The sequence below is a fragment of the Pristiophorus japonicus genome, chromosome 8 (genome assembly GCF_044704955.1).
Source record: "Pristiophorus japonicus isolate sPriJap1 chromosome 8, sPriJap1.hap1, whole genome shotgun sequence".
In the NCBI taxonomy this organism is placed as follows: domain Eukaryota; kingdom Metazoa; phylum Chordata; class Chondrichthyes; family Pristiophoridae; genus Pristiophorus; species Pristiophorus japonicus.
Window position 1 is genome coordinate 27958271 of NC_091984.1, and position 12122 is coordinate 27970392.

The 12122-nt window shown below is 41.9% G+C and overlaps 1 protein-coding gene across 3 annotated transcripts in view; it reads left to right on the plus strand.

Annotated features, from left to right (window-relative positions):
• The window catches only part of fnbp1l (formin binding protein 1-like), a 190143-nt gene that overhangs the window by 125634 nt on the left and 52387 nt on the right, over positions 1-12122 (plus strand). For all 3 annotated transcript variants that reach the window (XM_070886610.1, XM_070886611.1, XM_070886613.1), the window contains exons 5-8: positions 4060-4122; positions 6307-6411; positions 8219-8347; positions 11857-12003. In XM_070886610.1, coding sequence (XP_070742711.1) covers positions 4060-4122; positions 6307-6411; positions 8219-8347; positions 11857-12003 — 444 coding nt within the window. The remainder of the gene's footprint in view (positions 1-4059; positions 4123-6306; positions 6412-8218; positions 8348-11856; positions 12004-12122) is intronic.

Here is a 12122-nt window from a genome sequence, read left to right on the forward strand (position 1 = left end):
TTTATAGGCACATCAATAAAAAAAAAGAAAGGTTGGGATGGGAATAGGGTCATTAAGGGATCGACAGGATAATACCACAGGTAACGAAAGAGAGATGGCAGAAATATTCAATAATTATTTTGCTTCAGTAATTACCAGGGAGATAGAACAGGTGGACATGACATTGGGTGATGAGATTAGTAATGAGAGAGGTGAATTTAAACATTTAAAATAAGGAAGGAATCTATTAAATAAACTAATCAAACTCAGAGGATGAAACCCCTGATCCGGGGAAATCTAGGGAAGAGATAGCAGAGGCATTACTACACATATTTAATAATTTGTTAGAAAAAGGTTTACTACCAGAGGACTAGCGGATTGCTAATGTAATACCTATATTTAAGAAGGGAGATAGAACATGTCCAGGGAATTATAGACCAATCAGCTTAACATCGGTGGTAAGAAAAATAATGGAATCCCTATTAAAGGAGAAAATAGAAAAACATCTAGAACCCAAAAATATAATAATGAATATTCAGCATAGATTTCAAAAGGGAAAGTCTTGCTTGACAAACCTCATTGAATTTTTTGAAGAGGGAACAGAGAGAGTAGACAATGGTAATGCAGTAGATGTAATTTGTCTAGACTTTCAAAAGGCCTTCGATAAGGTACCCCATAATAGACTGATGAACAAGGTCAGAGAATGCGGAGTCGGGACAAGTAGCAGAATGGATAGCTAGCTGGCTTCAAGATGGAAAGCAGAGAGTCGGAGTAAAAGGTAGCTATTCACAGTGGCAGAAGGTGGGTAGTGGTGTTCCACAAGGATCAGTGCTGTTCACGATTTATATTAACGATTTTGATTTTGGAATCAAAAACACAATTTCTAAATTTGCAAATGATGCCAAATTGCGGGGTGGGAGGCTTGTCGAGGACTGCAACAAATTACAGGAGAACATTAATACACTTGCAGAATGGGCATATAATTGGCAAATTAAGTTTAAAAACATGAGATATTACATTTTGGTAGGAAGAATAAGGAGGTCACTTATTACTTGGGATGGTGGGATAGAGGAACAAAGGGATCTCGGAGTACAAATACACAAATCGACAAAAGTTGAGACACAGATTAGCAAGGCCATAAAAAAAGCAAACCAAGCACTAGGGTTTATTTCTAGAGGTATAGAATTGAAAAATAGGGAAGTTATGATAAACCTGTATTGAACCTTGGTTTGACCACACTTTGAGAATTGCGTACAGTTCTGGTCGCCATATTATAAAAAGGATATAGAGTCACTGGAGACGATGCAGAAAAGATTTACAAGGATAATACCAGAAATGTGAGGTTATACATATCCGGAAAGGATAAACAGGATGGGTCTCTCTTCTCTTGAAAAACGAAGGCTGAGGGGTGACCTAATAGATCGCTTGCAAATTATGAAAGGTCTTGATAGAATGGATACAGAGAGAGTGTTTCCACTTGTGGGTAAGAGCATAACTAGAGACCAACAATATAAGATAGTCACCAAGAAATCCAACCTCGAATTCAGGAGAACAAGAAGTGGTGAGAATGTGGAAATCGCTACCAGAGAGAGTGATTGAAGCGAATAGTATAGATGCATTTAAGGGGAGGCTAGACAAGCATATGAGGGGGAAGAGAATAGAGGGTTATGCGGATAGATATAGATGAGGAAAGACGGGAGGAGGCTCGAGTGGAGCATAAACAACCGGCATGGACTGGTTGGGCCGAATGGTCTGTTTCTGTGTCGTATATCCTATATATAACTAAACAGTAGACTCCATATCGGTAAATTCCTGATAGGGACACAGGCTTACAGCATACATCCCATTCTCCTATAACATAGAATTCCTGTTGAAAGCATGAGCACAAAATATTCCCAGTCCAATAGATTTAAATGCTTAGTTCACTTTTTTTTAAAAGTCACTCATTTGCCATGCTTACAGCTAGAGATTAGTACATCTAAAGATAATGTTTGGTATAATATGTTTTCTATCATGCAGTGGAGTTTTGATGCATAGGACTTTGCAGTCAATGGGAATCTGGGTGAAAACTCTACACATGTTGGAGTTATACCGAGCACAAAGGAAGATGATTGTGGTTGTTTGAGGCCAATCATCTTGGCACCAGGAGATCGCGGCAGGAATTCCTCAGGGCAGTGTCCTAGGCCCAACCATCTTCAGCTGGTTCATCAATGCCCTTCCCTCCATCATAGAGTCAGAAGTGGGGATGTTCGCTGATGTTTGCACAGTGTTCAGTTCTATATGGAACTCCTCAGGTAATGAAGCAGTCCATGCCCGCATGCAATAAGACCTGGACGTCATTCAGGGTTGGGCTGATAAGTGGCAAGTGACATTCACACCACTAAAGTGCCAGGCAATGACTATCTGCAACAAGAGAGAGTCTAACCACCTCTCCTTGACATTCTACGGCATTACCATCGCTGAATCTCCCACGCTAAACATCTTGGGGGTCATTATTGACCAAAAACTTAACTGGACCAGCTAGACTACAAGAGCATATCAGAAGCTGGGTATTGTGTAGCGGGTGACTCATTTCCTGACTACCCAAAGCCTTTCCACCTTCTACAAGGCACAAGTCAGGAGTGTGATAGAATACTCTCCACTTGCCTGGCTGAGAGCAGCTCCAACAATATTCAAGAAGATCGACGCCATCCAGGACAAAACAACCCGCTTGATTGGCACCCCATTCACCACCTTAAATATTCACTCCCTCCACCACCAGCGCACCGTGACTGCAGTTTATAACATCTACAAGATGCACTGGAGCAACTTGCCAAGGCTTCTTCAACAGCATTCCCAAACCCGCGGCCTCTACCACAAGCGCAGCAGGTGCATGGGAACACCATCATCTGCAAGTTCTTCTCGCACCATCCTGACTTGGAAATATATCACCGTTCCTTCATTGTTGCTGGATCAAAATCCTGTAATTCCCTCCCTAACAGCACTGCAGAGTACCCACACAGACTGCAGCGGTTCAAGAAGGCGGCTCACCACCACCACCTCGATGGTAATTGGGGATGGGCAATAAATACTGGCCTTGCCAGCAACGCCCACATCTCAGGAATGAATAAAAGAATATATTACAGATTTCATTTAGATCTGGTCTCCTGCATACAATTCCATTTAAATTTTGCTTTGATATGTTGAAATAATACATTATCTGTCAAAGTAATTTTGTGGTTCCAGTCAACTTCCCTCATTATCCAGGCACTCCAGTCTTGTGCTCTCCCAGGCTGCTACCTGCACTTTGTTTAAAACTGGCAAGACTATCCCAGTATAACTGAGGTGATGTTATTCAGTGCTTGTCTCCTCTGGCAAGCGATCAGCATGCAAAGCAGTCAGCACAAGATCAGGAGTTGGAGCAGTCAATACTATTACTTTGGTATTGAGATTGTTTCATTGAATTTAGTAGGCTTACTATCGTAGGAGTAATCCTTTGGCTTTGTGCTAGCCTTCCCATCTCCGAATTAGAAGGGTTGGGTTTAGGCCCCACTCCTGACAGTGAACGAGTTATGGCTCTAAATATTGGATGTCCAGCGCAGGAGTACTTGGGTTTGATGGGTGTGGGAGACCACCACCTTTCTTTCCACCCCCCCCCCCCCAATCGTAAGGGGTAGGTGGGGCTCTTTTGCCTTGGTTGCAGCCCACCTGGGAGGAGGTACTCTGAAGATAAAAACCATGAGGAAGTTAACGGGAAACCATGCCAGCTGCTCATCCTAATAAATGGCTCAAGAATCGAAATGTGAGACTTCAGTTAGGACGTGCCTTAGAGAAAAACAGACAGACTATAATAGGAAATATTGGGTCTTAGTACTCCTCTTTCATTGGCGGATAATCCAAGGATAATGTGCATGGAATAGAATTTAAAAACAAAATTCACAAATGTGTAAACAAAATTGAATGAATAGACTGAGACATCCAATTTAATCTCGTGCAGAAACATTGAGATGACGAGAGTTGTAACACATGCATTAGTATTGCTTAAGTAATTGTCTGAGCTCACGATTGAACATTCAGAGCTTGCTTCTTTTTTTTTTGCAGCATCTTCAAGAAGGACGCAAAGCCCAGCAGTACCTGGATATCTGCTGGAAACAGATGGATAATGTAATTTTTTTTCCCCCTCTCTTAACTGAATTTTGAAGAACACTGCTTTATTAATTGAACGGTGATTACAGAAGTGCACTTTACAAACCCCTCAGCTCTGGCTCAGTTGGTAGCACCCTCGCTTCTGAGTCAGAAGGTGTGAGTTCACGTCCCACTTCAGAGACTTGAGCACAAAAATCTAGGCTAACACTCCATCATCATAGGCGGTCCCTCAAACGAGGATGACTTGCTTCCACAAGAGTTCACAGATGTTTCAATGAAGGACCCGATGTTCCAGTCCTGAACTCCAATTGAGGGAGGAGTAAGATGCCTGTGCGTGGATTTTTTTTAACGTGTGGTGACCGTTGCACATCAGCCACCACACGGGCTTGGCAGAGCTAGGCCTTTATCCAGTGGCAAGGGTTGAACCAGGACGACTGAAGACCTGCTCTGCTGCATGGACCTAGTGCGCACACATATCACAGTGTGGGCTGGTCCATGCTGCATCTGGGACCTGTACCCTCATTCACCACACTTTCGCCCCGGGTTATAAGGTTATGCTAGTGCTTTAGGTAAACTGTCAAGCCAGTGCAGCATAATTCAAATGGCACCTCGCACTGAGAGGCTGGTGTGAAGCAGGAGATTATTAAATGACAACACGAATCCAGTGGCTTCATTGGAACTTAGCTGACACTCCAGTGCAGTACTAAAGGAGTGCTGTACTGTTGGAGGTGCCGTCTTTTGGATGAAACGTTAAATCAAGGGCCCCTCTGCTCTCAGGTAGCTGTAAAAGATCCCGTGGCACTATTTTGCAGGGACGTTATCCCCGATGTCCTGACCAATATTTATCCCTCAATCAACATTGCTAAAAAACAGATGATCTGGTCATTATCACATTGCTGTTTGTGGGAGCTTGCTGTGAGCAAATTGGTTGCCGCGTTTCCTACATTACAACAGTGACTACACTTTAAAAGTACTTAATTGGCTGTAAAGTGCTTTTGGACGTCCGGTGGTCGTGAAAGGCGGTATATAAATGCCTTTCTTTTAAGTAGAAAAATGTGCTAACCTCAGACACTGATGTGAATCATTAATTTATTTCAATATGAAGATATTCCTCTTTTCTCTCATTAAATAACAAGTTCAGATCCTCCTTGGTAAAATTCCAATTCTAGATGATGCTGAGAAGCAGAAGGTTTAGGAGAGATGACCAAAAGCATGAGTGAATAAAGGAGACCCTTTAAAGGTGTGGACAGATGCAGCAAGATAGGCAAGTTACATAGAGAGTTGTGAAGTGGATGGCACAGAGAATGCACATGAGACTCAATCAGAAGACCAAACAGTACAGGCTGTATGAAGTTGAAGCATTAAGATAAGGCGAATGATTGGATGAATTGTGGGTGAGGATGTTGAATTTAGTATGTTTGTGAACAGGGAGCCAGTGGCGGTTGATGAGGACAGGATGAATAGGTAAGGAGAACTTGGAGCAGGACAGGGTGTGAACAGTTTAGGACAGGTTGCAGTTTATGTATGGTACAGCTTGGGAAGCTGAAGAGGAAGTCCTTTGTAAAAAGTCGTGTCTGCAGGTAACAGAAACAAGTGTTTCAGTGACAGCGGGGCTAAAGAGGGGGAGAGAGAGGGTGGAGGACATCAGCGTTGATTCTATAGACAAAGAAGATGGTAACAGTCTAATCAAGTACTGTTGCAATAAAGATAATTTGACTGCAAATGTGTTGCGGGACTCTGCTAGTATAGAATATTTATTACTTTTAACTGAACTTGTATTTTAGTAATCTTCCGAACATAATGACTACTGGCAACTTAACCTGTGTATTTAAAAAAAAATCTAATCATCCTGCTCTGGTTTAATTATAGATATAAACCTAAAAGGAAGGATCTGTACTATCAGGTTAATGTTGTATCATTCCTATATAAAATTTAAATAATTTTTTCCACACTTAGCTTTTTAAAATAAGTCAAAAACTAATTCTAGAACTCAAGTGCATTTTGACGATGTTGAATTGAAATGATTTAGCATTTTCTGATCTTGCTTTTTAAAAACCTGTGAGATTCTTAGCTTTTCATTAAGATTTGATGGTAGTTCCAGGTAAGTATCAATTGAATGATTCTTCCAATCGGTTCCAGTTGTTAACTTGGAGATTTGAATTGGAAGAGTGGTCATTAAACTTCGTTTTTTTTTCCTTTCAGAGTAAAAAGAAGTTTGAGAGAGAATGTAAAGAGACTGAAAAGGCACAAATGGGTTACGAGAAACTAGACTCTGACCATAATGCAACAAAGGCAGATGTTGAGAAGGTTGGAGAGATTTGTTGTCTTCTATAAATGTAGACCGTTTAAAACCATTTCAAAGATGGATTTTCTTTTGAGCTTATAGATTTGCTGGTTGTGTTTGTTGAATAATAGAATTTACTTCAATGCAGGGTAAAGGGTCGGGGATTGGTGAATTTACAGGAAGTAAGGTTAATATTGTGAATTTAGTTCACCACAGGACAACATTAAGAATGTTTCCTGAATTGCTGAAATGAACAGGTTAATTAGCAACAGAGTTGTAGCATGACCATGTTACAAACTTGGTGATGCTCTATTTTGTTGGGCAATGTTCCACATGCAAATGACTTAACCATACCTGCGTAAAAGTATGTTTAGCACAAGCGAGCACATAATTGGCTTTGAGATTCTGTTAACCTAAATTTTAGAACATAAAATATTTTTATTTTTGGAGAAAGGAAAGGGAATACTTTCTTTTCAAAATATTGTACTATTTTTATAGCAGAAAGTAAAAGTCAACTGTAAAATTCTTGTTTTTTTTTACTCTATTTTGTTGCTGGCATAGAGTCCTAGGTGTAGGGTCTCCTGTTAAATTGTTTTGGTGACATCAGTCTCGAGAGACTTGACTCCATTGCAGTAAGATTTCCTCACCTGCGGAGTACTTCCCAGGGCTCAGCTTGCAGGCTGTTGTGAAGTCATACACCCGCTATTTGCAATGGAGCTGCTCCAGATGCCCCTGATACAATAAAAGTGAGACCACCCCTGCAAAAGAAAAAAGTGAAAGACTGCCGTATGTTTAAAAAGTGAGACCACTGCTGTACAAAGATATGAAACTGCCCCCCTACACACAAAGCAAGACCCTCCCACACACACACACAGAATGAAACCTCTTTTCCTCACGCAGAAAAATTCCAGGCCCTTCCATCCATTCACCCCCCCTCTTTGCACACCCATCCACCCCTTCACCCAAAGCTTGAAAACTGAAACTGCTGTCTCAACAAAATGGCCGTTTCTATTAAACTTCCTGAGCCACAGTGGATTTAACGAACTGAAGCTGGGCAGCAGTTAAAATTGACTGGGCTTTTTGGGCTGATTTTGGCCTGTGGACCTCTTGGACACCCCTATCTTATACCATTATATCAAAGTTGGGACTTGGTAATTTGAGTCTTCATACACACAATTACGTTCAATATCACTCTAATCCATATAGGCTGCCAAGAAATATTCTGCTTGGCTCAGTTTTTTCTACATTCTGGTGGTCAGTTGCAAAAATATTATAGCACTGCCCATTTAATCATTCAGTATAACATCATAGAAATGTGAAATGCTAAGATCCATTCTTTGCAAAATCAGATCTACACTGATTTCCTTAGTTAACATTTGATAGTGGATTGAGTATATTTCGTTTTGATGTTTTTTTTTTAAATGAAAAAAAATTGTAATCGAGTTTAAACATTCTGAGCAGCTGTGTCGTGGTTGACCTAGTACCTTCACACTATTGCAGTCTTGGGTTCAAATATCTACCATCACATGCTGGATGCCAGCAGCATGTTTGAGTTTTATTAATTTGTAGCTGACACCAAGTTGTGAGGTTTGCTGAAGTGAAACCTGTCATGTGGATAGAAGGAAGAACCATCTCCAATTGACCGCCTTCAGTACATCTGACAAGGTGATTGCAGAAAAGCCCTCGAGCTCCTCTATATTGGTGTCTCCGACGTAAAGCGAATGTGGAGATGATGGACAACAAAGGGAGAAAAACAGGAACTGTGCGATGTTCAGATTAAACAAGATGAGTAAGCAGTTTGGCTAACAATTTTATCTTCTGAATCTCCAGGCAAAACAACAGTTAAACCTGCGAACCCACATGGCCGACGACAGTAAAAATGAATATGCCGCTCAACTGCAAAACTTCAACAGTGAACAGCAGAAGCATTTCCAATTCATCATGCCTCAGATTTTTAAGGTAATTTAGTTGCTTTACATTGTCTTTCCAACATTGCTATGGACCACCTTTGTAAAATATAGTTATGTGTACCTTTCTCGTCCTTCTATGTTGTGACTTGAACATGTTAAAAGTAGGAGAAAATTTGCAGATCTATAAAATTCAACTCAATCATTAATAGATTAAAGTAGGCAGACATTCAGTTTTTAATGGAGGCTTAAGTCAGCACAGGAATTAAAACTATTTTTCAAGAAGCATATTATAAGTAAGGATGGTGCATTAGATACACTGCTGCATCACGGTCACCTTGGCAAAGAGTGTACAGTTTGAATCCCAAACTCAACTGACTGTTCTACTCGGGCTGGTCTTGGAGAGCGTGATGTTCAATTAGGCAATTGTCAATGGTGTCAACTTTTCTTAGCAAAAACAAACTGGTATTCTGGATGAAAATAGTTTTGAGCAAGACTAATCTTCCTGTGTGTGAATACAGATGGTTGAGGGGTCGAGAAGAAGAGTACATAGATACAAGATTAAGATGCACGAGATTTAGGACCAAGAGAAGGACAAACTTTTATTAAACAAAGGGTTGTGAGGCTGTGGAATGTACTGCCAGAGTTCGTGTCTAAAGCAGAGACCATGTCAACATTTAAGAATAGGTTAGATAGGTGGTTGAAGGAAAGGTGAATAAAGAAATATGGAAACTGAGCAGGCACATGGCATTAGAATTAGTGCTGATGTGGAAAATAAACACCATAATGGACTCATTGGTCCGAAAGGCATGTTTCCATGTTGCAATTTTTATGTGTTTCTATATAGGTGGCTTATGCAGAAAATTAGAATGTGAACTTTTATTTTCAAAAGCATCAGTACTTAAAGTAAATCTAAACTAAGTATAATTCTTAGAAGGTTTGATACCTGGTCTCTGCTGAATTCATGGCTCTCAACCACATAGTGACAGGGGTGCAGCAAATGGCTTCACCTAGCTAAGGAGGGGGATTTCTTTTTGTGTATTCATGGAGATGTGGGCATCGCTGGCAAGGTCAGCATTTATTGCCCATGACAAGGTTTTGGTGAGCTGCCGGCTTGAACCACTGCAGTCCACGAGATGAAGGTACTCCCACAGTGCTGTTAGGTAGGGAGGTCCAGGATTTTGATCCAGCGACAAGAAGGAACAGTGATATATTTCCAAGTCAGGATGGTGTGTGACTTGGAGGGAAGCTTGCAGATGATGGTGTTCCCATGCGCCTGTTGCCCTTGTCCTTCTAGGTGGTAGAGGTCATGGGTTTTGGAGGTGCTGTCGAAGAAGCATTGGCGGGTTGCTGCAGTGCATCTTGTAGATGATACACATTGCAGCCACGATGTGTGGAGGGACTGAATGTTTAAGGTGGTGGATGGGGTGCCAATCAAGCAGGCTGCTTTGTCCTGGATGGTGTCGAGCTCCTTCAGGGTTGCTGGAGCTGCTCTTATCCAGGCTAGTAATCCATCACACTCCTGACTTGTGCCTCGCAGGTGATAGGTTTTTGGGAGGCAGGAGGCGAGTCATTCACTACAGAATACCCAGCCTCTGACCTCCTCTTGTTGCCACAGTATCTATGTGGCTGGTCCAGTTAAATTTCTGGTCAATGGTGATCATTGATCAATCAGCTGGGGTTCTTGCTTCCGATCACTATCCAGTTTACCCCAATGGAAAGTGCATGACACCCTAGCTGAATAGGTGAGAACCACAATCTCTAAGACAATCCTGAATGTGACAGTCAGTTGAGATGGTAGCTTTGATGTCATCATGGGTAGCAGGTTAAAGTATTTAGCCATTGAGATTCTCCCCATTTCTGTTACATTTTTGCTGTTTTTTAATAAGTAATCTGGATGGTTTCTTAGTGTTTCATTAGTAATGTCTTGTAATCTAGCACACCCAGGATCCCTGCATCAGCAGAAATGGTGACTTGAGCCCTTGAACCCCAATGTTTTATTAAAAAACTTCTCTCCACCCTCACCTCCCCTCCCATTTGAGGATGCTGACATGCTGCAGTACAAGTCCACAGGTGCTACCCTCCTGGTAACTTGCCCAGGATGTAATTCTTCCTGCCTTCGACACCACTGACTATTCCAATGTCCCTCCTCTACAGTGCACCTCTCGCTCTTCAACTGTCGTGACGCAGGTGCTGTATTGCTTCCAATGGCTTTTCCTTTGCTCGCGCGGTCTCCTCTGGTATACTCTAGGAATCCATCATCTATATGCTACTCCTTGGCGTCAACATCAGGAAGCATAGGGTCGTCATCCACAAAAATGGTGACCATATTACCTGTACCTCTCTGTTTCTTCCATCAATCCCCTGTGCTTGCATGACATCAAGACTAGATGACCCAACGTTTCCTTCAGCTCAATGTCAGCAAAGCTGAAGTCCTCCTTTTTGGCTCCTACCAGCACCTATCTGCCTCTGGCCTTGACTAAGTCAACTCCTCAGCTCTCCTCGGGTTGAGCTAGGAAGTGTGGAACCTTGACGTATTCACTCAATATATTCTTACATCTGCTCCATTATAAAGATCGCTTTTCTTTCAGCTTGTCAACATTGCCTATCGCAAGGTCTGATTTCTCTAACACTCCACAGGGTTCGGCTTAGTCAAAACACTGCTGCCCAACCCTCTCTTCCATCATCCCGTCCTCTCCAAGCTGCAGTGGCTCCCCCGTACCCCAACATGTTCATTTCAGAATTCTTGTACTTGGTTTCAAATCCTTCCATTTCCTTACCCCACCCTACCATAGTGATCTCATATTGTTTCAAGTCCCTGCATACACTACTTGATCTAATCCTGGACTGCTTCTCATCTTCTGCTCCCGCCATTTCACCATTGGTGGGCATTTGTTTAACAACCATACTCCTGCCCTCTGGAATTCTCTGCCCATTTACCTCATCTTTGCCATTCTCCTTTTTAAAATGCTTGGACTATATCTTAAGTTTGTTTCTAAGCCATCTCAACTTCTTCCTCTTACTCCTCCTGCCTGTTTTATCCTCTTAATGTTCACTCTGTTTGAAATATGGAGAGTTCTGCAGAAATGTTAGTTGCCATTGGTAATACCCTCAAAGCCTCCTTGATAAAATGTAGCGTCCCCACCGACACCTAGGAGTCCCTGGCCGAAGACCACCCTAAGTGGAGGAAGTGCATCCGGGAGGGCGCTGAGCACCTCTAGTCTCGTCGCCGAGAGCATGCAGAAAACAAGCGCAGGCAGCGGAAGGAGCGTGCAGCAAACCAGACTCCCCGCCCACCCTTTCCTTCAACGACTGACTGTCCCACCTGTGACAGACTGTAATTCCCATATTGGACTGTACAGTTACCTAAGAACTCATAGACTGGAAGCAAGTCTTCCTCAATTTCGAGGCACTGCCTATGATGATGATGATCTATCCGAAGAGCTGTGATACTTTATCCCCAGAGTTACAACCCTTTAAACTAAATCTCAAATAAGTGACTTGTATAATAGCGTGAAAATATGTTTATAATGTATCCTAAATGCAAACTTAATTTTACAGAATCTACAAGAAATGGATGAGCGAAGAATTGTCAAGTTAAGTGAGTGTTACAGAGGATTTGCAGAGGCTGAGCGCAGAGTTATTCCAATTATCAATAAATGTTTAGAAGGCATGATCAGCGCTGCAAGATCTGTGGATGATCGCAAAGTAAGTATTGTAATAAGCTACAAAGAAAAAGTATGTGAAATAACTAAAATCTGCGCCATTATTTCAATGTCAGTTCATAGAATCATAGAGGTTCATGGCACAGAAGGAGACCATTCGGC